At 42.7% G+C, this 25128-nt stretch overlaps 10 protein-coding genes across 14 annotated transcripts in view; 2 read left to right on the top strand and 8 right to left on the bottom strand.

The window, feature by feature from the left end:
- Positions 1-2342, top strand: part of Ets65A (DNA-binding protein D-ETS-3) — a 32089-nt gene extending 29747 nt beyond the window's left edge. For all 4 annotated transcript variants that reach the window (XM_015187719.2, XM_033383129.1, XM_033383130.1 and 1 more), the window contains one exon: positions 31-2342. In XM_015187719.2, coding sequence (XP_015043205.2) covers positions 31-167 — 137 coding nt within the window. In that variant the 3' untranslated portion in view covers positions 168-2342. The remainder of the gene's footprint in view (positions 1-30) is intronic.
- A 4-nt stretch (positions 2343-2346) lies between these two features.
- Positions 2347-7259, bottom strand: l(3)mbn (lethal (3) malignant blood neoplasm). Its single transcript, XM_033383128.1, has 6 exons — positions 6947-7259; positions 6778-6886; positions 4994-5137; positions 3855-4931; positions 3201-3263; positions 2347-3128 (listed from the first exon to the last, which is right to left on the bottom strand). Exons 1-6 carry the CDS (start codon positions 6977-6979, stop codon positions 2461-2463), a joined length of 2094 nt encoding a protein of 697 aa, XP_033239019.1. The 5' UTR covers positions 6980-7259; the 3' UTR covers positions 2347-2460.
- A 3030-nt stretch (positions 7260-10289) lies between these two features.
- Positions 10290-10857, bottom strand: LOC6900715 (larval cuticle protein 65Ag1-like). The gene is made up of 2 exons (XM_002135042.3): positions 10685-10857; positions 10290-10627 (listed from the first exon to the last, which is right to left on the bottom strand). The coding sequence occupies exons 1-2, from the start codon at positions 10798-10800 to the stop codon at positions 10435-10437; spliced, it is 309 nt and encodes a 102-aa protein (XP_002135078.1). The 5' UTR covers positions 10801-10857; the 3' UTR covers positions 10290-10434.
- Positions 10858-11783: 926 nt separating this feature from the next.
- Positions 11784-12352, bottom strand: LOC6900714 (larval cuticle protein 65Ag1-like). The gene is made up of 2 exons (XM_002135041.3): positions 12200-12352; positions 11784-12138 (listed from the first exon to the last, which is right to left on the bottom strand). Exons 1-2 carry the CDS (start codon positions 12313-12315, stop codon positions 11940-11942), a joined length of 315 nt encoding a protein of 104 aa, XP_002135077.1. The 5' UTR covers positions 12316-12352; the 3' UTR covers positions 11784-11939.
- A 464-nt stretch (positions 12353-12816) lies between these two features.
- Cpr65Au (Cuticular protein 65Au) lies at positions 12817-13322 on the bottom strand. The gene is made up of 2 exons (XM_001353798.4): positions 13143-13322; positions 12817-13071 (listed from the first exon to the last, which is right to left on the bottom strand). Exons 1-2 carry the CDS (start codon positions 13277-13279, stop codon positions 12885-12887), a joined length of 324 nt encoding a protein of 107 aa, XP_001353834.1. The 5' UTR covers positions 13280-13322; the 3' UTR covers positions 12817-12884.
- A 765-nt stretch (positions 13323-14087) lies between these two features.
- Positions 14088-14680, bottom strand: LOC6900713 (larval cuticle protein 65Ag1-like). The gene is made up of 2 exons (XM_002135040.3): positions 14477-14680; positions 14088-14415 (listed from the first exon to the last, which is right to left on the bottom strand). Exons 1-2 carry the CDS (start codon positions 14590-14592, stop codon positions 14217-14219), a joined length of 315 nt encoding a protein of 104 aa, XP_002135076.1. The 5' UTR covers positions 14593-14680; the 3' UTR covers positions 14088-14216.
- Positions 14681-14827: 147 nt separating this feature from the next.
- LOC4813481 (larval cuticle protein 65Ag1-like) lies at positions 14828-24208 on the top strand. 2 transcript variants are annotated; one of them, XM_033383162.1, is made up of 3 exons: positions 14828-14938; positions 23420-23753; positions 23878-24208. In XM_033383162.1, exons 2-3 carry the CDS (start codon positions 23623-23625, stop codon positions 24071-24073), a joined length of 327 nt encoding a protein of 108 aa, XP_033239053.1. In that variant the 5' UTR covers positions 14828-14938; positions 23420-23622; the 3' UTR covers positions 24074-24208. The 2 variants fall into 2 exon arrangements, with proteins under 2 accessions (XP_033239053.1, XP_001353829.1); XM_001353793.4 differs by lacking the exon at positions 14828-14938 and having other exon boundaries at positions 23401-23753.
- On the bottom strand, positions 16131-16690 carry LOC6900712 (larval cuticle protein 65Ag1-like). Its single transcript, XM_002135039.3, has 2 exons — positions 16530-16690; positions 16131-16472 (listed from the first exon to the last, which is right to left on the bottom strand). The coding sequence occupies exons 1-2, from the start codon at positions 16643-16645 to the stop codon at positions 16280-16282; spliced, it is 309 nt and encodes a 102-aa protein (XP_002135075.1). The 5' UTR covers positions 16646-16690; the 3' UTR covers positions 16131-16279.
- Positions 18307-18963, bottom strand: Cpr65Av (Cuticular protein 65Av). The gene is made up of 2 exons (XM_001353797.4): positions 18671-18963; positions 18307-18587 (listed from the first exon to the last, which is right to left on the bottom strand). Exons 1-2 carry the CDS (start codon positions 18814-18816, stop codon positions 18398-18400), a joined length of 336 nt encoding a protein of 111 aa, XP_001353833.1. The 5' UTR covers positions 18817-18963; the 3' UTR covers positions 18307-18397.
- On the bottom strand, positions 20722-21793 carry Cpr65Aw (Cuticular protein 65Aw). Its single transcript, XM_001353796.3, has 2 exons — positions 21577-21793; positions 20722-21510 (listed from the first exon to the last, which is right to left on the bottom strand). The coding sequence occupies exons 1-2, from the start codon at positions 21729-21731 to the stop codon at positions 21303-21305; spliced, it is 363 nt and encodes a 120-aa protein (XP_001353832.3). The 5' UTR covers positions 21732-21793; the 3' UTR covers positions 20722-21302.
- Positions 24209-25128: the final 920 nt, after the last annotated feature.

Genomic DNA, 25128 nt, shown 5'->3' with positions numbered 1-25128 from the left:
AACTTACATTTTGTTTCTTTTTCTGTATAGCTTCCATCTTCCCGTCGGCTGCCTCGTGGGGCAACTGGGGCAGTCCGGCCACGAATCTATATCAGCCGCACTCGATGAGCCATGTGACGCCTTCTCATGTGGCGCCGCATCTGAGCAGCTATCCCCACTACGCATGACCATCATCGTCCGGTGGCGCCTTCTAATATGAGAGCAACGCCATCGCCAGTGCCACAGGCATTGGCGGCGGCACTGCAGCAACAGGCGTCGGCGGCATAGTCGGATCGGGGACGGCGACAGGCGGCTTGGGCTCCACATCCAGCAGCACCAGCAGTGGCAACGGGGGCGGTGGCGTGAGCAGTTTGATGAGTGGCTTCGGCAGCGCCGGCAGCAACAGCAACCTCAATGGCTCCTCGCATGTCTCCAGCAGCGGTGGAGCCGGGGGTGCGACCAGTGTAAGCAATAATCTGAATATAGCCACGGCCACCTTGACGGCGGCCCCGGCCCATACCAGTGCCGGGTTCGGGGCCATCGGGGGTCTCAGTGTGGCCGGCATGGGTGTGGGTGTGGGCGTGGGCGTGGGCGTCGGGGTGGGTGGCGGCAGCTCGACGCTCAATTCCCTGGTCGTGGGCAACCGCCTGATGAACAGCAGCCTGCCGACGCTGCTCAAATGATGTCACCTGGAGAAGTTCGGGCTGACGATGGGCGCAGGACCATCGCCGCCGGCGGCCACTCCCGCCGCAGGCACTGCCGTCAGTCTGGACAACATGCCGCCGTATCCCGGTCATCCGGCTCATCACGGACATCCTGCCCATCCAGGGAATTATGGCGCCAACGAGCGGGCCCTCTACGATTATCTGGACATGAAGAGCGGCGAGCAGGCCACATTTTTACTGTAAATGCAACCAGAACTTGTAACCAGAACCACCAGAAAATGAATCCAAACGAAACGCAAGAAACTCGAATATTTGAGCGGATTTTATTCTTAGAACTTTAGCGAATGGAACCAACCAGCAAAACCAACCCCCAAAAATAAGACCCCAAACAGAGTATTTTATGTGTGCGCGAATGAGACAAAAAATTCGAAGAGTGCGGTGTGGTGTGTGAGTGCATGAGAGTGAGTGATTAGAATAGATGTTTTTTTTTTTCGTAGTTGCTGCTCCAATACCAATCCTCGTATACGTACGTACGATGGAGAGACGATAAGAATTAGGAGTAACGTAACCCGTAGTTATCAAACAAAACCTGCAGTCTGCAAAGCGTAAAACAAAACCCAAACTTCTCAGTGTTTTTAGTGTTTTTAGTGTAACAGAATAAACAACCAAACGAAAAAGAAAGCCAAGCAAAAAAGTTATTGGAAAACTCTTTCTCCTACAATAGAATCCTCAAGTTTCCACTTGAATAATTCTATATTGTTCTCAATTGTTGTTAGCATTTTCTCTGTGAAGAAGTGTAAATAGAAATACGATTAGAGGACTACGATCCAGAAACCAGAGCAGATTCAGAACTACTCGTAGAATGTAGCACCAAACAAGCCCACAGGCCCACAAACCCACAGTGAATGTCTAGTTATAGAAGTTTCCCACATATTCGCTTCAATTTACGATATGTAAATAAATATATATATACATAAATATTTGCCATATGCAAAACATTTTTTTTTTTTTTTTATGCAAAATCTACATACTAAGTGTAATAATGTTTAGCAATAAAAAGTAGTTTCTATGTGTGTTTCAAATGGTTCATGCATTCAGTTTCGGTGCCCACACCCCTGCTTTGGGGGGCATACGAAGTGTCGTTTAAGAGACATCCTTAGGTTTTTCCTTATCGCTTATCCTTTCGAGATGGTTGACTGTGATAGTTGATTGTACAGTTAAACTCTTACATAATTTTTTTTGAATACCAAATAATATACGAACCGAATATTTAAATAAATAACATACTATTAATCGAAAATCTACACATACTATACGCATATACATACAGTATATATAAGTATATAGTATATTTGTGTGTAAAAAAATAAATCTTTTTAAACCCTAAGTCCACGTTTAACTATAACATTACCTACAAATATGAAATATGTATGTGTGTAACCATTTCAATGTGTGTGAATTACTAAATTCAAATGCAAATGCCAATGCAAATGCAGCAAATGCAGCAAATCCATACAAGAAATACCACAAGGCGATCTTAACGCCATCGATCTAGATGTATACAATTTTTAAATTCTGAATGTAATCCCCTCAAGAATTAAAAAACATCAGCAACGCCCACACACCGAAACCCTCTAAGAATTTAGTTAACTTAAGGCAAAAACTTTCAACCAAAATAAAACCCAATTCAAAACGGTATCCGTTCTTATTTGTTAATCTCTGTGTATATTCGACAAATCATCAAATTGTTATTTACAGCAAGTGGGACAAGAATCTACACTCGAAATCGGAATAATTCCTGGTATCACTGGGAAGTTCACTGCGCTTCCTTGAACCACTTGAACTCGTAGTGCTTCAGGCTGTTGCCCTCTGGCAGCACGTTCTTGTCATCCAGTTTCTGCCAACTGATGTGCGGCTGGAAGCCAAACTCGTTCGCTATGTACTCGACGGTCCGTCGCACGGCATCCTCGCCGATGGCAAAGTAATTTCCCTCTTTGTCGCCATTCCGACTGCCCTTTTCCTCGTGCCCGTTGTAGTCCAGAATGTACTTGAATTTGTACAGATCTCCCACTTCACCCGATGCACTGGCAGCAGAACCGCTTCCACCTGGTCCGCTTCCACGGTATACTGCTCCTGCAGCCCCACTACCACTTGAAGAACCCCCATGTGGAAAGGATCCTCCTGGTAAGCTTCCACCTGTTACTGCACCGCCAGCTGCTGATCCAGCTGGGCGACTTGCAGTCGTCACAGCCCCTCCAGATACTCCTCCGAATGACGAAGATCCACTCGGGAAGCTTCCACCTGATGCTGCACTCTGTGGTGTACCAGATACACCTCCATTTCCTGCATTTCCCTGAGGGAATGCGGCACCTGATGCGCCACCCAGTCGTGAACCAGATACGCCTCTATTACCTGCATTTCCTTGAGGAAGGCTTCCAGCAGAGCTTCCGGCTTCAACGGCAGGGTTTCCACCAAACTTCGTTGCTACGGATTTTAAGAAAAAATATATATATTGTCTTTAAAGGATTTTGTCTCATTTCACCCTCATGGACTTACGGAAAGCATTTCCGGTTGGTCGAACAGCGCCTGCTCCAGAAAGTCCGGTCTGCGTTGGTATATCTGATAAATGGGAAATTTTTAGTAAGGATACAAACCTCCATGTAAAATGCATGTAACGTAGTTGCTTGGTTCCAAAAATAATCGCAATAAAATAAACGTTACTTCAGCGCCACTGTGCAATGAGGTCTTTGAACAAAATTTCCCCCTCACTCTACTCTATACATATGTACATCAGAAATCATCAGATATACGGCGCCAAATCGGTGCAGGACCCACTTTCCCAGGATCGTGGGGATCCAGACTGTCATTCGGCACCAAAATCTCGACTTCTTATATGAGGTAGATTTTTTGCAAATTTAATGATGTAACCATCATGATTTTTTGCGAAAATCGTGAGAGAATGGATGTCTTTTTTTCCGATGGCAGTCGATTGGCAGGACTCTCCCGATCACGGAGAGGCGTGCCGCGCCCAGATCGGCTGCCGTATAGCTGAGATATAGCGTACAGAAAAAACAAATATTCGAATGATTTGCACATAAAAATCTTCGGAACGCTATATCTCAGATATATGGGGCCAGATCGGTGTGGGATTTTCTCAGGATCGTGGGGATTCAGACTGTCGTAATAGTAATTCCCATTGCTTTGGCTTACTTAAGGGATATCTCTGGTGTGGGCCCAGTGTGTATGTTGTTCCTGTGTGCAATTGTTGTTGTGTGGTCTGTGTCGGTGCGGAATGTGGGAATAGTGCTGAGGGTTGTGCTCCCAACCCGAATCTCTGTCCACCAGCAGGATGAGCCGCAGCCGGGCTGGGGAACGCGGCCGGATGCGTCTGGTGCACAACATTACTGGCCAGCGGCACATTCGAGTGGCTAACAGCGGAAGTGAATGGGGAACTCTTCTCGCTGGTTGGAGCAGCGGCAAAGATTTTCACCTGATTCGCGGGTATTGGGGCTGGCGGGACAATTGCCTGATCAGCCAAGGACGGTGGAGCCTTAATGCCGGCAACGAGTGCACTCGCCTGCCTCACAGCATCCGCATCCAGTTTGATGTTCAACGGGGCAAAGGTTGCCGCTGCCGTCGTGGCATAGTTGAGGGCATTCGATGGTGACGATGAAACCTTTTCACCCGTTCTGAAGATGCCCACATCGTAGTCTACTTTTGTGTTGCTGCTGGGAGTTTTCGAATTCTGCATCTGACTGATCACGTGACCCGTGACGGAGGCCTTGGATGTGGTGTATGTGGTCATGGCCAAGTCGAGACCAACTTCTATCCGCTTTTTGAGTGGCCCTGGATTCGTTGTGGGTGCATAGGTGCTGGTGTATGTGTTAGTGTAGGAATTGGTGTTGCTATTCGTGTTTGTGTTTGTGTTCGTGTTGTGCTGTGTTGGTGCTGGACTGTGACTGTGGCTCTGACCCAGTCGCGATGCCACTTCAATGGTTTGGGCAATGGACTGTCGGAAGGGCAGCTGGACATTGAGTCCATAGTCCTGCGAGCCCGTTTGCAGCCGACTGGGCGTTAGCTTACCTACGGGTCCGGAAGCCAGCGGAAAGGCAGACGAAGACGGTGCCAGCGGCTGTGAGAGCGTGCGAATCTCAGTTTTGGGACTGCCCGACACTGGCGACTTCTTCAGGAAGCACCCCGAGCAGGCCTCCGTGTTGAAGTTGTACTTGGGCAAAGCTGACGGCTGCGGGGCTCTTGGTGTGCTGGTGGCGGTGGCAGCTACGGTCTCTGGAAAGAGATGTGGCAATGTAGGCGGCAGATATCCGTTTAGGTAAAACGTGGATACTCACTTGGTGCGATGGGTCCTGCATAGGGATAACTCTTCATCGACAAGATGCGAAACTTGCCCTCTTCGTCGGTGGCATAGACCGTCACATGATAAATACCATCGGCGGTGATGAACCCAAACTCGCCCATGACAATGCCTCGTTCATCTGCGAATCGGGAAACGAGATTAGCTGAGATTCATATACATTCTTTTATGTTCGCTTCGAATATGAAAGCGAATTTGGCGGCGATCCGTTTATTGGAATTCTTCTCATAACCAACCTGCCCCGACAGGCCCATAAAGATTAAGATCTAATAAACTGTATCGATAATGACGCTCATAATTTGTGAGCTGGTTTTAAATCCGGCGACTCGTCGCCCCTAACCCTTCGGCACCTGCCTACGCATGAATAGATCTTATGCTGAGCAGCATTCTTCAAGATTTTTAGCGTGGCTCGATTATACTACATACATATGTAGTACATCTTCTCCAAAAGAGGTGTGACTGCAAATCATGCATCCTGGCTAGCCACCCACTCGATTGGTTTACGATTCCGAGTTTTTGGCCTCTGTGGCCTTTGGGGCTTAAACTGGTTTCGGATTTGGCTTTGGCTTTGGCTTTGGCTCTGGTTCTGGCTTTAACCCGTACTTGCTAACACGTTTGAACGGCTTTAATCAATTGGCTTTCGCTTGTTTGTTTTATATTTCGGATATGGCATCGTGTCACTTTCGCATTTGTCACGATCGATTTCAGTTGGATGGAAAAATAATTATTCTTTTGTTCTAATAGATTGCCGTTCGAATTGCTCATTGAATTTAGCCGAATAATGGAAACTATTAAATTCAAATCAATATAAATGAACAAAGTTTTTATTTCGGCAATAAAAATAAGTGTCATCTGCATACTGACATCGAATTTAACTTAATATTCAGATTTATTCATAGGGGCTCACGCCTTAAAGTATGCTCGAAAAACGGTGTAATAGAAAATAAATGATATCATTTTCGATGTTTGATAAAAGAGGTTTGTTATGGAACAACTTCTAACAAACACATCTCCCACACAAGCAAACATTCACAACACGTTATCCAAGTCGATAATCGATGAAATTTGAACGAAATTCGAATTGTGGACTCAACTCTGGCATTTTATATGCCAGAATTATACTTATAAATATTGAAATTCGGTCGTTTTTTTATTTTGTGAATTAGCATTAACTAAAGAAAGAAAAACCATAAATAAGGCAACGCTTCTGTGACACGGCTACATGTTATGCAAATGGTTCGAGTTTTGTTTTCGTTTTTCTGAAAACTTTATTACCGATTCAGCATAGAAATAAAAATCATAACGACCATGCCATATAGACAATGGAATGGTCTTCTGCCAGACATCCGCTAATTGCTGACCGTCCCCGGGACGAGACCGTCCAGTGCTGACGGTGACGGTGACTGTTGACTGTTGACTGTCGCGAGTATTTCAATTGCTGGTGACCTGTCGCTTAGGTGCAGCGCCCCTGCAGCAGCAGCTGAGGCAGCAAACGAAACGTGTATTGTGTGGCATTGCACAAACCACTCGGTACAAAAGTCAAAAGTTATTGCCTTTTTTTGGCTAATGCTGTTGCACTTGCAGCGACTGGCTGCATTCCTGCATCTGCATCTGCCACCAGCTGCCTCTAACGACCACTGGGACGACGATGACGCATCTCTATTTACATATTTCGGTTTTGGTGTCAATAAGTGAACGCACAGTAGTCAAGATATGCTAATGGTTTAATTAGCGTCATTAGCCCAGCTGTCTGTCACTCACCTCTCTGCTCTGCCCGATGCTGCTGCTCGTCGATGGTGAAGCCAAACTTGTAAGGACGCACGGTGGTCACGGCGGCCAGGACATGGCTCAGACACAGCGCCAGCAGAAGCTTGAAATGGATGCGTTTAAATAATTTAAAAAAAAAAAAACTCGTATCACTTTCACTTACAGCACAAACGATGGCCACTGATTTAAGATTCATTTCGATGGTCGATTTCGATTTGTATTTGTATTTAAATTAGACACAAACTTATTTTATTTTCACGCCTCTTTAGTATACAATTATCGACTTCTTTTGATCAAGCGAAAAAAAAAAACAATAAATAATTGGGCATCTATATATGAGTAGAGGTATTTGAATTTCAAACGGATAACGACGCGTTTCTCACGAGATTTTTCGTTTCGGAGCAAGCGTCACAGAATGGAACACACCCCACGATGTTCGGCAGCGAATTGACAATGTTGATAATATTAGTTAAACATTATAAAACATTAGAAGCGGACGTAGACGCTCGTCTTCCACAGCCCCTGCCTGTTGTCTCGCTCAGCTGGCTCTGTATGTGTATATGTAAGTGTGCGTCTGCGTCTGCGTCTGCCATACCAATCTGGTAGCAAAGACGAGAACAGCAACAGCAACAGCAACAACCGCATCAAGCCTCTCGAAACATCATCCAAGCCTGTGCTTATACTCGTATATAATATCATGCACACTGCATGATTATTTATGCGTTTATTTAAATCATTTGTCATGTATTTCAAGAATATTATTTGCATCAACGGGGACGGGACCCCAAGCAAAGGCAATGAAATAGTTTACAAATTAGTTAGAGGCAAATTTATATATCAACTTCCTTAGTTCTCGCGATGAGTTTTGGCTCATTATATGTATGTACTCTTACGAGTAAACATCAAATGAAAGGCATTCAATAGTCACCAATATTCTGTTCCGTTTGATCTAATCATGCGCGTAGTCAGAGGGTGTTGAGCTTCTTAAGATTCATATGTATATACATACATACATAAATGTACATATACATATGTATATTTATTTAGTGCTCTGTTTGTTCGACTGATTCTTCGATTCCCAGAACAAATGGATAATGCTACTGCGTTTCTGTATTAACAGATTTTTCACTTGTTCTCCCCTCTGCTCTTGAACTACGCCTCTGGGTTTTGAGGTATCGTCAATCATCGACCAATATGTGGTTCTTTCGAGACATTTTTGGCTAATTTCCCATTCTGCATGTGCCATTTTATAAAATAGCTGATAAAATATTTATTGCTTGACACATACAAAACGGAACGATTGTAGGTTGTAGATTGTGGGTCCAGCCACAGCAATCAAATCGATTGACTATTTGCTGTTAATTAAACGACTCTCGGCCACTTGTCGGCTAACCTGTTGGAGTCAATCAATGGGCAGCCACGCAATCTGATGGATGAGCAAATCAGAATGCAATGAGGAAGGTGTTTGCACTTCAGGGTGCATATTATCGACCCGCGATCGCAATCAGCGGCCAGCGTGTCCTCTGCCGGATGCTGGCAGCCAATTGTAATTGAAATATTGCTATCAAGTTTGGCAATGACTGATGATGTGTGCACAAATTTGCATATTAATTGCAATAACTGTTGCTTTTCAGAGTGAGAGCATAAATAAATAATTTGAATAAGGCACGAGCTGGCACGAGTCAATTAGTCTCGCTAGCAGTACGCCCAAAAGTATGCCATACAAAATATAAAGTTTGTTTCCTAAGTCATTCGATTGTCACACCATATTAGTGGCACAGCCTGGAGGTAGGCAACGCTTTTTGAAGAAGGGAACCAGCGCGCTGCAGCGTAAGTCAGTGAGTGAAGAGTACGTGGGGGAGAGAAAGAGAGAAAACTCATTTGAGAGTGTGTGTGAGAGAGAGCATGTGTGTGGAAGAGAGGGCGTGGGTGTAGGAGAGAGAAAAGGAGAAAGAGAGTGCGATTGATTACTCAAACACACTCAGTGCCACACAAAAATTCATGAATAATGGGAAAAAATGCTTGCTTAGCTGCGACCTTTGTGAAGCGCATAAAAAGGCCCTGATAAAATATTACATAGTTTGTAATATAACATAATATTTTTTTACGGTTTTTATATTACGAATTTTCCGTACAACGATCTTCTTTTCGGGTCCTTGAGGTTCGCTATTTGCTATTTTGATGTATGTATGTATGTGTGTTTACTAGCTGTACCCAGTCACGTTTCGCGCATATTGTGGCTGCACTGATAAGAAATGAGGATCTAATACTAGTAGGTATACAATATTTAAAATCTTCAGTTGATCTTCTCCCGTTCTCGCCAAAACCGAATTCCGACCATATCCGTCTCCCAATACACCTCTAGATGCATTACCCCGGATGCTTAGTTTGTCCGTGTGGAGAAACAAACTTTCCAAACAAACTCACACTGATTCACGTTTGTTTAAAAATTTGGCCACGCAGGCCCACAAAAGGCGAAAATCTGTGGCTGTTCATATCTGTACACATACATTTCTGAAGACGAGAAAAGCCCAAACGCGGAATCAAAAAGAATGGCCATATCTAGCAGATTGGATCTGGATCAGTTCATTATTATAGCCAAAATGAACAAAACGATTTAGAGCGGCTACACTACTCCTTCCACGCGACTACTCATTCTCCCTCTTTCCTTCTATCTCTCTCTCACTCTTAATCATGATGTGTGTGCCTCTGTCGGAAGGGAGTGAGATAGCTGTTATTGTGAGAAGTGCGAGAGAGAGACAGTTGTAGAGGAATAAAAAACAGTAGAGAAAAAATGAAAACAGATGGAATATTATAAAATTGGAATAAAACAATTCATTAGCATTCATAATTCATTAGCATTAGAACACATTTAGCGGTCGTGGCTCCTCTCTTTCTCTGTATTCTTTGGGCATCTCTCATGAAGAGTGCCAGCTAAATTCAAAGAGAGAGCCCCCAGCGATAGCAAAAATCAAACAGAGAGAGACAGCTTGCGGCAGACATCGCAATACATCGGCTCTGATACCAATTCCGGCGATTACGTAAGATAAGATTACATATATTTATACTGACTGAGTACCGGGTATAAACGTGGAGCAACTGCTCTTGCCGCGGCTTTTCTGAGACTGAAATTTCAGATCAATCGATGCGGGGCTTTTCGTGTTTTTATGTGAGCTACAAACCAACAGAGCAGTTTTATACAAGATACTCAAAATGGTATATTAAATTTGTCGGGAAAGTGGACGTGCGTAACCCCCAGAAGGAAGCGTTTCCGACCCCGTATAGTATATCTTCTTGATCAGCATCAATCAGCATCAATAGTTTGGCTGTCGCCTTAGATATTATTTCGATTTACCACGAAGGTAACTGCTTGAAGGCTGTTCAGAGCTTCCCATATTGCAATAACAATGGGTTGGGAGCCTGAAGGAGTGCCTTATGTTTAGCTGTTCTGAGTCGATCCCTCCACCAACCTTGTTGTACATTGAAATTGAATATAATCATATGTTAGGTACTCATTATTTTCTTTAATATTCAACAATTGACTTGGACTTTCATCCTTTCGAACTGGATCGAGAAGACTAGATCGCTTTTGGGATATTTTTTGGGGATATTAACAGGGGACTGAATCAAAGTTGACTTCTGTGGATTAACTTAAATGGCAACTGGCAGATGAGTGCCGGAGGGCTGGAAACCGTTCTCATCGGCGACCCAGTTGACGGTGTAGGTCTGTCCATCATCGGCCACAAACTTGTACGAGCCTCTGGAGACGATGCCTTCGTTCTCGGCTCCAATGTTCTTCAGCTGTCCCTCGGACTGGACGGATGTTCCATCACTGGTCTCGTAGCTATCCAAATAGATAAAGATTAGAGTCGATCCTTGATGCTGAACTTGAACAACTTACGCATTGCTGAAGCTCTCGGGTCCGACTTCGGAAATCTGGCGGAGGACAGTCACATCATCGGCAGGAGCGGCAAGAGCCACGGCGAAGAGGGCAACGAAGACAATGAGGAACTTCATGGTGATTGTTGGTTGTTTGCTGTTTGGTCTTCGGTTCTCGAATGATACTCAACTATGGCTAGGTCTACTCTTTTATAGAGATAAATATGTCGCTATTATTTAATATGCAGCAGCGGAACTAGTCAAACATGTACCAAATATAATAGATTTGATCTACGAATAGAGCTGAATACACGGAAAATATTAATTTTGAGTATACATATATATTTTGTATATAAAATTGGATATATTCAATTTGTGGGAAAGTGGACGTGTGAAACGCCCAGAAGGAAGCGTTTCCAAACCCGCATAGTATATACAAAATGTATTCATGAAATTAAATAAAGACTGTTTCTCACTTAAATTTTTTATTTAAACATTTGACAAGACTTTAACCTTTCCAAAAATAAACAATTGGCATTCATATATTCAAAAAAATTCGAGCTATTCCATAAAAAATTAGCAAGATACATATGTACTTATTATATTGACCAGTAGTGTATCTTCTTGATCAGCATCAAGTATCAGCCTTTTTTGACGCCAAGTTCTCAGAGATCTATAAGATCTATAAGATCGCCTGTAAAATTCAAAATTTTGGCCCGCAAAGAACGCAAATCTGTGGCATCCACAGATTCTATATTATTATATTATATTTATTCTATATCTAGATCAGATCGCATTATTAATATAGCCAGAAGAAACAAATAAATTTGCAGTGGCTACGTAAAACCGTCCACGTGCTTACTCATTTTCCGTGTCTCTCTGAAACACTCTTCGTTGTGCAATGTGGAGAGGAGCCATACAGACTAAGTGTCGAGTATCGCGGCCGTAGCTGCGACTCACAACGTTCCCCCTCGTTATATGTATAGATTGCATCTGACTTTCAATATAGTTGATCAGCTTTAAAAGCCAAACCCATATTGACATTATCTATCTGTAATATTTCATCCGTGGTGCCACACTATTTTATATAGTTTCTGGAGGAAGTGTAATTGCGAAACACCTTTTGTTTATGTACTCATTTTTCTTTAATATTTAACAAACTAGGGCTTTTGACTAAGATCCTTTTCCTTTTGAATAAAAGGTTTGGGAAATCGGTCTGGGGAAAGTAACAAGGGACTCGATGGCGTTCAAGCTGCTTGCGATGGAAGCAACTCAACTTAAGCCTCAGGGGCCACGGGCAGATGAGCGCCCGAGGGCTGGAAACCGTTCTCATCAGCGATGTAGGTGACCTCGTAGGTGACGCCATCATCAGCGATGAACTTGTAGGAGCCCTGGACTGCGATGGCCTCCTGCTCGGAGCCGGCGTTCTTCAGGACTCCCGATTCCTGGGCGGCAGTTCCGTCGCTGGTCTCGAATCTATCCAAATTGAGTCATAGTTAGAGCTGATCCTTGATGTTGATTTGTATTAAGGACTTACGCATAGCTGAAGTTTTCGGGTCCAACATCCGACTCAGAGCGGAGGATGGTCACTTCTCCGGTTGGAGCGGCGAGGGCCACGGCGAAGAGGGCAACGAAGACAATGAGGAACTTCATGTTGATTGTTGGTTGTTGGTGGTTTTGGTCTGCGGTTCTCGAACAGATTGCGACGAATGGTACCAACTGATGGCTGCTCGAACCCTTTTATAGTTCGCAAGCTCTTCGCGATTATTCAAAGTGCGGCGGTCGAACTAGTCAAACATGTCCGAGTCCAAAACATAATCGGCAAAGTCAATGTTAATGTGATGTGTCTGGTTTTGGGTATTCATTTTTGCTTGGAGTTTGGTCGTTTAAGAGCCTAATACGAAGTTTTAATATATGCTATGCTGAAAAGTCAACTTGAAAAGAATCGAAACACATAAATATTTCATTATTTAAATTTACAAACACTTTTTTTATTTGCCTAGTATTTTTTTTTAACTTTCAATAAATCTGTAACAAAGCTTCGCACAAAGTAGTCCCAATGACGTCAGAGAAGAGCCAAAGATATTTTAAAACGTGTGGATTCTGTTGTTTCAGCTTTGATACTCTCACAGTTAAAACCGATGGAAAAAATGATTTTTTGGTTTTTGGGAATGCTCGCTTTATTCAGCTTAAACTAGCGATGGCTACAGCAAGTCCTAATCCTAGGCCACCAGTCGGAACTTTGGATGATAGCCAGTCTCGTCGGCCGTGAAGCTAATCTCGTATTTCTTGCCATCAGGGGCCGACCAGCTGGTGGTGCCCGTCACAGAGATCGCGCCATCATCCTCGGTGGCGCCGGGCTTTACAACGCCCTCCTCAGTCCGTGAGATGCCATTGCTGGTCTCGTAGCTAAAGTCCATTAAAGAAAGTCCACAATTAGCTGATTGACTCAAACACACCTCCCATGTAGCTATACCCACGCGAAGGAATACTTGTCCACGCCATTGTTCTCGCTCTCCAGCTTCAGGGTCTCCGCCTGGGCATCGTCTCCGGCTGGGAGGGCCAGGCAGACACCTGCTGTCAGCAATAAAATTAGACACGTAGAATGGGAAAGCATTTTCAGTCACACTTCACACTTAGCTGCACTTTACTGAGCTGTTGATCGATTGCTCGGGCCCTTTTATACGGCGGCGGCGGATCGTCAGAACTTCTAGATAATGTCCTCATCGGCAAAAAATGCAAAATACTCGTACGAATAGTAATAAAAACAAAAGAAAGCGAATCAAGAATAATGAAAAATTCAATAAAACACATTTTAATTACAGATTAACACATTTCATACCCATCATCAGGGTGCAATCGGCTAGGGAGAGTATATGTAACAAATGCTCTTTACAAGCCTCTGCATTCTATGTCATCATCTCTGTATAATGTGTACATATTCTATTAAATAAATACCACACTTAGGATCACTTAGGATATCCCATCCATAAATCCACCAATAGAAGATTGTAACTAAGAACTTTAGAAACAAGGGTGTTCTCTAGTCGACAGTCTTTTATGTTAGCTTTTGCTATTGCTCGTCGTGCATTGTGTTTCTGCCATTGTCATTTCTCATATTATCATCGAAAGACTGAATAGATGTTCATGTATTTTATTTAGTATTAAAATCAATTAGTAGTCAATCACCCGACCGTTCCCAGACGTTCTGAAACTCACTTCTTTCGCCACGACATTCGTACTATTATTTAGTAGCTTCAACATCAATTTATCATAGTGCAATATAAATAGTTTTGATCAAATAACAGATCTATATTTTATACAGATCTATTCCTTTTCTAAATTTCCAATTGATTAAAAATAACCATTCTGTTAAGTTTAGGTACTCAGTTTTCTTTATTGTTCAACAAATTAAAAAAAAAAAATGTGGGTCTTTTGCTTAGTTTTCTTTCCTTTAAAATAAGGATTCGAAAATCGGGGTTGAGGAAGTTTTTGGGGAAGGTAACAAGGGACTTGGATGGCTTTAAAGCTGCTTGCGATGGAAGCAACTCAACTTAAGCCTCAGGGGCCACGGGCAGATGAGCGCCCGAGGGCTGGAAACCGTTCTCATCAGCGATGTAGGTGACCTCGTAGGTGACGCCATCATCACCAATGAACTTGTAGGAGCCCTGGACTGCGATGGCCTCCTGCTCGGAGCCGGCGTTCTTCAGGACTCCCGATTCCTGGGCGGCAGTTCCGTCGCTGGTCTCGAATCTATCCAAATTGAGTCATAGTTAGAGCTGATCCTTGATGTGGATTTGTATTAAGGACTTACGCATAGCTGAAGTTTTCGGGTCCAACATCCGACTCAGAGCGGAGGATGGTCACTTCTCCGGTTGGAGCGGCGAGGGCCACGGCGAAGAGGGCAACGAAGACAATGAGGAACTTCATGTTGATTGTTGGTTGTTGGTGGTTTTGGTCTGCGGTTCTCGAACAGATTGCGACGAATGGTACCAACTGATGGTTGCTCGAACCCTTTTATAGTTCGCAAGCTCTTTGCGATTATTCAAATCGCTGCCGAACTGGTTAAACATGTCCAAAGCATAATGTAAAAAATGTGATATTGGTTTTGGGTTAGGGCTGAGTCGTTAATAGTCTAGTCTGTGATACTATGTTTGCATAAAACCATTTCCCGCCATGACTTTGGTGCAGATGGTCCGCTGCTGTTGTGCTGCCAGGGCACTGTTTTAAATTGAATTCAATATACATATATACAAAATCTGATTCAGTTTAAAAAGTAGGTGGTTATTTAGAGGTCTGTGCCTCATAATTATAAACCATTTTGCACTTTAAAAAAAAACAGCCTATAACAGAACCAAAAGAATTACTAAGCAGACTTTTTTTTTTTGTTTTTTTTTATTTTTTTTTTTGTGAAAGTTAAATAACATTAATTAGTAACACTCCGTGATTTTTGTAAGAGCTTTAGTGGCTTTAGCGCTACATACTTTTAGAGCCATATCGCGATACATATATCGGGATATGCCCGTATGCGATATCAGAAAACCTTATAGACCAAAAGATAATGTGAGCTAAGTGTCGTGTAAAAAGCGTTCAAGGTCCAGGAACCAAGGAACTTAAATCATAAGTTTTTCTTTTAGAAACATTTTTCCCGCAAAAAAAGAAAACGTGTCTTGACGTGGTTCAATAAACAATACGGTTATCAATAAATAAGATGCTTTGCTTTTGGGTCTGGATATCTAAACTAGAAACTAGTATTCGTGCCAATTCATTTGTAAAACTTTTCTGAAAGTTATGAAGGGCAAGCCCAAGTGTTGTAGCCTTGTGCTGAGAGCTGTACAGGAGCAGAGCAGCTGTTCCACCGTCTCCTCCTCTTCCTCGTCTCTACAGCTACGGACAAAATCATTACATGGGGCTCCCAGCCTATTTGCGTGGGTGCCAATTTGCGTAATGTTCTTTGAGGGAACGTACGACTTGCTGCACCTTTTTCTGCTCAGAGGTGCCGACATGTTGGCCGACTTATTCGACATTGTAGCACAAGCTGCCAAATATTTTCTGTGAGTCGCCTTATCGCTCTTTTATGACAAACCTACAGATGGCCATGGACATACGAATCTCCTCTATGTCCTGGAGATCTGGGCAGCACGTCTGCTATGTCCTACTTTCAATGTGCTGGTGACCCGGAACCCAACGAAGGATGATAGAAAATTGCTGAGCCTTCTCGTAAAGAAATTTTCGGCAGTCTGCCGCAATAAGCGATTTGATCGCAGCTCTGCAGTCGCTTTAGATATTATTTCGCTTTGCCACGAAGGTAACTGCTTGAAGGCGGTTCAGAGCTTCCCATATTGCAATAACTTCCGCTTGGAAGAGGCTGCAATGGGTTGGGAGCCTGAAGGAGTGCCTTATGTTTAGCGGTTCTGAGTCGATCCCTCCACCAACCTTGTTGTACATTGAAATTGAATATAATCATATGTTAGGTACTCATTATTTTCTTTAATATTCAACAATTGACTTGGACTTTCATCCTTTCGAACTGGATCGAGAAGACTAGATCGCTTTTGGGATATTTTTTGGGGATATTAACAGGGGACTGAATCAAAGTTGACTTCTGTGGATTAACTTAAATGGCAACTGGCAGATGAGTGCCGGAGGGCTGGAAACCGTTCTCATCGGCGACCCAGTTGACGGTGTAGGTCTGTCCATCATCGGCCACAAACTTGTACGAGCCTCTGGAGACGATGCCTTCGTTCTCGGCTCCAATGTTCTTCAGCTGTCCCTCGGACTGGACGGATGTTCCATCACTGGTCTCGTAGCTATCAAAATATATAAAGATTAGAGTCGATCCTTGATGCTGAACTTGAACAACTTACGCATTGCTGAAGCTCTCGGGTCCGACTTCGGAAATCTGGCGGAGGACAGTCACATCATCGGCAGGAGCGGCAAGAGCCACGGCGAAGAGGGCAACGAAGACAATGAGGAACTTCATGGTGATTGTTGGTTGTTTGTTGTTTGGTCTTCGGTTCTCGAATGATACTCAACTATGACTAGGTCTACTCTTTTATAGAGATAAATATGTTGCTATTATTTAATATGCGGCAGCGGAACTAGTCAAACACGTACCAAACATAATAGATTTGATCTACCAAGAGAGCTGAATACTTGGGGTAAATGCAAGCCCAGCTGTGCTCTTGGTCTCCATTCTCAGTGGGCGAGAGGGCATCTGCATTCAAGGGAATAATATAACATATACTATATTATATTTTACATAATAATAATGAAGAAAATAAGGTATCCTTTTATCAAGAAACAAATCCCTTTTTGAACACCTTACACTTGTGTGAAGAATTTGAAATGTTCTTCGATAGGAGGGTGTACCCCTGATAAGGAATTCAAAAACAGATTTCAATTACAATGTAAAGAGATGAACATTCAAGCCTGCAGAACATTCGAACCCACACAATTCCGGGCAGCCGCATAAGGGAAAAGCGTGCAAAATGTAAGCGGCTGGTCAGCAGAAGTTCCATGATAATAGATATGTAAATTGATCACACATTTATGCAGATCATACTCAACCCGCAATTGGGCATGGCAACTACATACGTCAGCGGCAGCATCATTAAATGAAGAAGCAGAAGTCAGTACGAGCGATTGATCGGATCGGCATCGGAATCGGCTTATCCCAAACTAGTTTGATCATTGTCACTTTTTATTTCATGCATATTAATGCGATTGTTGGTTGGACTGTGTGGTGTGTGCTTTGTGTGTGTATTTCTGGCTGGCATCTTCCAAATTTCATTAGCACCGCATGAAATTTAAATCAGCGCCAGAAATTAACCTTCAGAAACTTCGTTTTCATTCGTGGCCAGATCGCTCGCACATATTTCCATATGCGCGGCTTTAATTATGTATTAATTACAAAGAAAACAAAAAGCCAAACAAGTTTCAACGTGCCAAAAATTTGCAAATTTCAGCCATACGAAGGTCATCCGGACGAGACAACGATACCTGCTAGCCTATGTCCAACGGGGCGTATGGAGAATATAGGGAGAAACATATCAAAGCCATACAGAAGCCCAAAACTTCTTTTGTGTCATACTTTTCTTTTCATTATGCTCCAAACATGTTATGGATATTATTCCACACAAAAAGAAAACGAATCTTAAGATTTGCATAGCATTCACATTGATCCGGGTTGAAGAAACGCTGATCATTTTAAGAACTTCTTTGATCCAGTTCCTTCACTCACATTGACGTCATAAAACCTTAAAATTAATATTCAGGCAGGCTCCGTTTTTCGTTTTCGTTTAAAGGTTCTCCAGTTTTCACATATTTTTGCTGAAAAAATGTTGTTACCATGGCCAATTTTTTTCCGAGTCAAATTTGAAGAAAGCTAAAGTTAAATTACAATGATATAGGTGTCAAGTTTATGTTAATGCATCAATAAGTCGTCTATTTTTTTCCTTTTGCAATTAAGGTTCGTTTCGCTGTAGTACGAAAGTAAAAGTACACGAAATTTTATACAACGAAAATTTTTTCGTTTTGAAATCGAATAAATCTTGTGGAATGCGAAAACGGGAGCCCCAATTTATGTGTATTCAAAAGTAAATCGGAAAACTTTTGTGAATGTGAAAAACGGAGCCTGGCTGATTATACATATTATTAGGATATTTATATATTTTACAAAAAAAAAACAAATACTGTTTAAGCGTAGGCCACAAAATGTGCCACATTTAGCATTTTAATTGTGGGGCAGATGGTCGCCCTGGGGCTGGAAGCCATTCTCATCGGCAATGTAGTGGAGGGTGTAGGTCTGGCCATCGGGCGCCACCCAGCTGACGGATCCCCGCACGCTGAGAGCTTCATGATCGGTGCCGGCGTTCTTCAGCTCAGCCTGCTCCTGGCGTGTAACACCATCGCTTGTCTCATAGCTGAAATCAGGGAGGAAAAAGGGATGTAAGAAAATCTATTCCAGGTGTTCTCCATCCATGAAGTGTCTTCTCAAAACTCTCACCCAAAGTTGTAGCCATCGGTGCCAATGTTGTCGTTGTCGTAGCGAAGAATTGTGGCCTGTTTCGAGTCATCCAAGGGAGCTGCACTGACCGAGGCCGCAAGGACAAAAGCGCACAATGCCAGGACACAAACTTTGATGGACTGCATGTTTATTTTTGTATATTGTTTGTTTGACTTTTAAAAATATCCTTTGTGGAGTTTTGACTTAGGTTTGCACTGCACGCTCCGGTAGTTATCACAATTAGGTGCTAACGAGTTGTGTGTTGCCCTGTAATGAGCGTTGAGCTATTTATAACAGCCCGACCAGCTCCAAGTACTTCCCAGACACCACACACACACACACACACACACGCACACACGCACACATATTTATATAGACAGAGAGCCGTCGATCCGTGAAGAAACCCCACAAAAGACTCGTAGAGAGGTGGCCCCTAACAAACACCTAATAATCCACCCATACGCATATAATTGAAGGCAAGCGAATGTGTACGAGTGTGCTGGAGAGTGTCTTAAGCTTTTAATTGAACAAGACACAAAAAAATACGAGTATAAAACCCATTAGGCATTTGATGTGCGCTCAAATCTCATCTCAATTGCTTCGCCACGGGAGCTGGAAGCAACAAATGGAGATGGAGAGCTAAGATGGAGATCGGAGATGGATATGGCGATAGCGATGGCGATGAAGATGGGGCATGATGGGGCAAGTGATAATGAAATGTTTGGGCCTCTTCACAAATATTTGGCCAATGCGCGTGTTTGTCTATAAGTACAATACACACAGACACAAAGACACACACACACAAGCCACATATTTCGTACGATATATGTGGCAATAGGTCAATGGCTATGTTTGTACTTATAAACAAATTGTTATGAAAACATAAGCCACAAAAAACGAGCAAGGAAGTCTAGTATTGGAAGACGAAACATTAGATACCCTTTGCTATCCATCGAAATTTGATAGAATTTGTTGCTTTTTGAAAGGAAAAACTACTTACGAACAATTATACAAATAAAAACTATAAGATATAGTATTTATAGTATAGATATTATAATGAGATATCAGTGTATATGGACTACAACAGGTAATTTCTAATGGAATTATTTCTTAAAGTACAAAACTTTAATCGCAAAAAGTCTTGCTTTTCAACCGATTGATTCTTTGGAAGCTTTAGAAACAAATTTATTATTAAAATTAGAAAATGATTGAAATCATGTTTGTTTAAATCATATATCCCCTTCTATGCTGTAAAACATAATACCCTTTGCAGTCGTATGCCAGGGTAAAAATTAAGTTGTATCAAAGGAATTAAAAGATAATCTCAACTATTAAGCAGTAAGGAAGTGTGGATAACATAGCTACCCATGAAAAACAAATAACATCCAAAGAACAGGAAAAGATCCAACATGTAGTTGGGTTCATAGAACCCTGAATTTACCAAGAATTTCATTAAATAAAACTTTAATTTGGATACCTTCCATTTAATTTAATAATATTTAAATTACTTAAGTGCAGATTTTAGTTGTTGGATAAGCATTTCCGACCTGACACAACTGCTGCTGAATGCTGACATAATTCACGATTAAGGCTGGGCGTTTTAACCTCCAAAGATATTTCAACGAAACGAAACGATACGAAAAACCTCAACAGCTGCATTTGCTGTTCAAGTGAAGATGCGGCACGAGAGATTCAAGATTACGCGGCTTCATCATCGCCCATCACAATCACCAGCATCGTCACTGCCTCAGTGCCTCAGCGCCTCAGCGCCTCAGCGCCCCAGCATCGAAGCTTCAGCTTCAACGTCAGCATCGGCCTGTGTGTTGGTTGATGACCTTAGTCAATAAAATGAAAAACGATTTTTTACCAGTTAAGCAGAAGCGGCAACAACAGCCAATATCTGACACTTTCAGTTCAGTGTCTGCGGTCGTGCTATGCCCTACAATAACCCATCGGGCGTATGAGTAATGCGATTGCAGGTCATTTGTCGAGGCGCTGCCACCCCCAAACAGTGGACCCACACACTCGTCAATCATCTGAAGTGACATGTCTAGGCTGAGACAGGACTGATTATTTCATATTTAGCGATTGATAAAAGAGGAGAGGCTACTCAATAGCCCAACAATAACAAGGGTCTCCCGGGACTGCGAGTTCTCACTTTCGTTGCCAGCATTGTGTCTTCTTTAATTGTTGCTGGATTTTTTTATGTTTTTTGGCAACCTTTGTTGGGTGTTTATTGAACCGGTTCGGTCAGCTCCCAGACTGAAGCTACTCTGTTACGGCATACCCGTGCTCCCCATATCCAAGACATACTCCGACGGAGGAAGACAGGGACAGGGGCAGTGGCTGTGCAAACTGGTTTCGAAGATACTCGTATATGTAGATGTATATGCTAATTCCATGCTTAGAATACAATTCAATTTCGATGGGTGAAAATTTATGCCCGAACAGCACTCCACCGTCTATCCGTCGTCGGTAGTATACAGACGAGCTCATGTGTCTATATGCTATTTTATATTTAATTTCTATTGTGTCTTCTCTCCTCCTCTCCTGCTGCTCTTCTGCTCCTCCTGCTACATATTTGGTGATTTAATTTGTTTCACAAAGTCCAATGCTATCACGTGATCAGTGTTCAGGCCGTGCGAGTGGCTTCCAACTGTGGCAAATGCTCGCCCTGCGGCTGGAAACCGTTCTCATCAGCCAGATAGTTGAGTTTATAGTGTTCACCATCGGGTCCCACCCAATTGACGCTGCCTTGGACGGCAATGGCCTCCAACGGCGTACCGGGATGCTTCAGAGTGGCTGTCTCCTGCCGCGATATACCATCGCTCGTCTCGAACCTGTGGGAAAACGATATACATATCTTTGAGTACTTTTCCGATCAAGATCCACAGCCAAATACTTACGAAAAGGCATAGCCGTCGCCATCCATTTTCTCATTCTCGTATTTCAATATCTGTGCCGCATTGGAACCATCGCTGGCCGCATCTGCATCCGAGAAGCACAGACAGAGGCACAGGCAGAAGCCGGCCAGGATGGGGATCAACGTTTGTCTGGCCATCTATCTGTCGTACCGTACCTGTCCTGTGCCGATCCGCGCATGCGACTAACGCGAGTTGCGCAAAGTCTGTACAATATATCCATGTCCCCCAATCCCAACCATTGATACTAAGTCGAACTTTGAGGCTAATTAACGGCCAAAAGCGCGGCGAGTGTGTAATAAAATTGCGAACAGCCACCAAATGACTCGAAAACAAAGCAAACGAAAAAAGTGCCACCAAAAACCCCAAATCAAGTCCAAATGAAATTGAAAGCAGCCACATTGCGAAGACGTTCGAAAAAGTTCAAATGGTGTTGTGTTCGCCTTAACCCTCTAAAACCAAAGTGTACCTCTAGGCGTTGTCTGTCATTTGAAAGCAGCAGCTGTTTTGAATATGCCTTGAAATATATGGCGGGATGGACTGGGAAGGATAGGCTCAGAGTGGATAATCGACATGGAAATGAGGATACAAGGAACTAACATTTCAGGGAGCTATTCCTTTAGCTTGAGCTGTAAGATCTGCACTTTTCTGATAGAGGAAGATTCTATTTTTCTTGGATGAGTCCAAGTCGAATGATAACTGATATTGTAAATAATATATACTTTTTCCGACCTTTGGCTTTGCATTTCACTTGCACTTGAGCTAAATTCAAGCTTTGACCCAATTATTGCACCATTCATCGGACTGTTTCTAGGCAAAGTAACGCAACTCATGGCTCGGGACTGGGCTTGGGCTTGGGCTGGGCACTTTATGTGTTTAATTTGTATAAAACAAATGAGTCTATGTACCTTTTGCTTGTCGCTGAGCAATCAATCAATCGCCAAACAAGCAGTCACCTGGTTAGGTAACCGCGGCGCCGCTAAGACTCTGACTTTGGGTCAAAGGAAAGAAATGAGAAACAGGTTTCTCTTGCTCTTGCACTTAGGGCTCGCGCACACTGTTGCTGAAAGCGGAGCTGAAAGCGGAGCTGAAATCAAAGCTGAAAGCTCAGCTGATCTGAGAGCTTTTCTCAGGCAGAATCAGCTTGCAGGTGCGTACACTGTCGGCTGATCTGATTGCTGAAAGCTGAAAACCACTGCCTCCCTTTGTCTATCTCCTTAAGTGGCATCAATAGATATCATTATAATTATTATTATTATATTGTTAATGAATTATTACTTCACAGCACGTACAGTAGCCAGACGGAAGTTTTCTTCTTTCTTTTGTATTTTAACCACATTTCCGCTGAGTTTGTATTCGTATTACTTTTATTTTACGAATTATTACATTTTTACATTACATTGGTAATGGTAAATAATAAAACTTTTTTGCCCAATTCATCGCCTTCATAGAAATTATAGAAATAAAACTATTATTCAAATATGTTTAATAGTCCCGCTTATTCCCCAGCGCTGGGTTTACCGTAATTTCGCTTAAAAATGTTTTGCAGCCCATTTTCGATCACTTATGAACCAATACACTTGAACAAAATCAGCAATCAGCTTGCTGAAAAAACAAACATGCTTGATCGATCAAACTAAGCTGAGCTGATTTGAGCGAGCTTTTTCAGCTTTCAGCTCAGCTCAGTCTGCAATGTGCGCACTTGCACCGGTGCAGTGTGTTTGTTTTTTCAGAGCTGAAAAATAAGCTTTCAGCTCCGCTTTCAGCTCCGCTTTCAGCAACAGTGTGCGCGAGCCCTTACTCTTTCAATTTCGGCTTTGGGTTTCAGTTTCAGTTTCGGTTTCTCTGGTAATTACACGCACTACATTACATTACATTGCCAAAGGAGTCGTCGCCAGTCGAAAATCGCGAGTCGATGCTGCTATAAATTGGCCACTCGATATTCGAATTGCATGCATTAACTGCAAGCTCCTCGAACACACAGCACAGCACCCAAGCCTAGTCCCAGCCAAAAACTCCGACTCCAGCAAGATGAAGTTCACCATTGCCTTCTCCGTCGCCTGCCTGTTGGCCACCGCTTTGGCTGCTCCTCCGGCCAGCCAGCAGGAGGCGCAGGTGCTGCGCTTCGACTCGGATGTTCAGCCCGAGGGCTACAACTTCGCGTAAGTGTTTGCCTTTATTAAGCAAAGTACCTCTCACTCTCCAATCACCCAATCCCCCAATCCCCCAACCGACTTGTCACTGTGTCAAGGTCGTAACACTTACTGGTTTTTTCTCTTATTTCAGCGTGGAGACCAGCGATGGCAAGAGGCACCAGGAGGAGGGAGAGCTGAAGGACGTGGGCACCGACCACGAGGCGCTTGTGGTGCGCGGCTCATACTCCTATGTTGGAGACGATGGACAGACCTACGCCATCACCTATCTAGCCGATAAGTACGGCTTCCAGCCAGAGGGCGCACATCTGCCCCGTGCCGTTCAGTAAATCCCTTTCGATATGGAATCGCATTTAGATGGAAGTCTAAGTACCTTCCAGTCCATCCAGCATCAATGTGTTAACTATGTTTAAGTTTTCCTCTCAGAAACATTATAATAAAAAAAGATTCATTCACGCAAAAAAGTAGAATTGTTTCGATTGGATTAAGGTGGGATTATCTTCTGGAAAATAAGTGAGACATCGTTGGCAAGCTTTCACATTTATTCACATGTATTTGAAGATTCGGGTATTTAAAAAAGCTTGGAACATGAACACTGAATATTTCATATATATGCACAAAAAAATGTTATACAGTTGGTCTTACACAATTCACCAAGTTTGGCAATTTTGTAGCCCAACCTCAAAAACCACTTCTGTTTTTTGTAACGTATCGCCAAAGCATATTTTGGACGTATTTAAAACCATACGTTTGATTTTTGTCTTTTTGTTGGTAAATATAGGGCTACATAATTATAGTACTATTTAAAAAACACAATTTTTTCAGAATTTAACTTTTTAATAATTATTTGTTTTAACATTTTGTCGTACGAGTGAAACGTAACGTAACAGACATTCTGATAATACCACTCGTACTAAAAATATATACATGTACGATTCTTCGAGTTTCTTACCGCCAGACTGCTTTTTTGTTTAATTTGAGATTTTCATAAGGATATTTCATATATTTCGATATGGGAGTCTTTGGTTTCTCAGCTACTTACTAATTGAAGGAAAACTAACTTCCAGTTGTCAGAGCACATATGATTGTTGATACTGAATTTTGCTGCAGGGGCTAACCCCTCTTCTCCCGCTCCCTCGCTCGCTCCCACTACCAAAAACTATGAATACACCCGTGGATTATCAAAAATTTGTTGGCTGTTGTCTTCTTTAACTTGGAAACGATTGCTTTGATTGATTCACGAAAAATGCAAATGATGATGAGGTATTTCCTAAAAACGGCATCGATTTGTTTGCCTTAGAAGTTTTTGTTTTTCGTTAATATTTCTTTGTTGTTGTGTATATTTTTTGTTGTTGTTTTTTTCGTTGTTTCATCTGTTGTTGGT

Source organism: Drosophila pseudoobscura, chromosome X, assembly GCF_009870125.1.
Source record: "Drosophila pseudoobscura strain MV-25-SWS-2005 chromosome X, UCI_Dpse_MV25, whole genome shotgun sequence".
Taxonomy (NCBI): domain Eukaryota; kingdom Metazoa; phylum Arthropoda; class Insecta; order Diptera; family Drosophilidae; genus Drosophila; species Drosophila pseudoobscura.
This window is presented reverse-complemented; position numbering and strand designations above follow the sequence as displayed.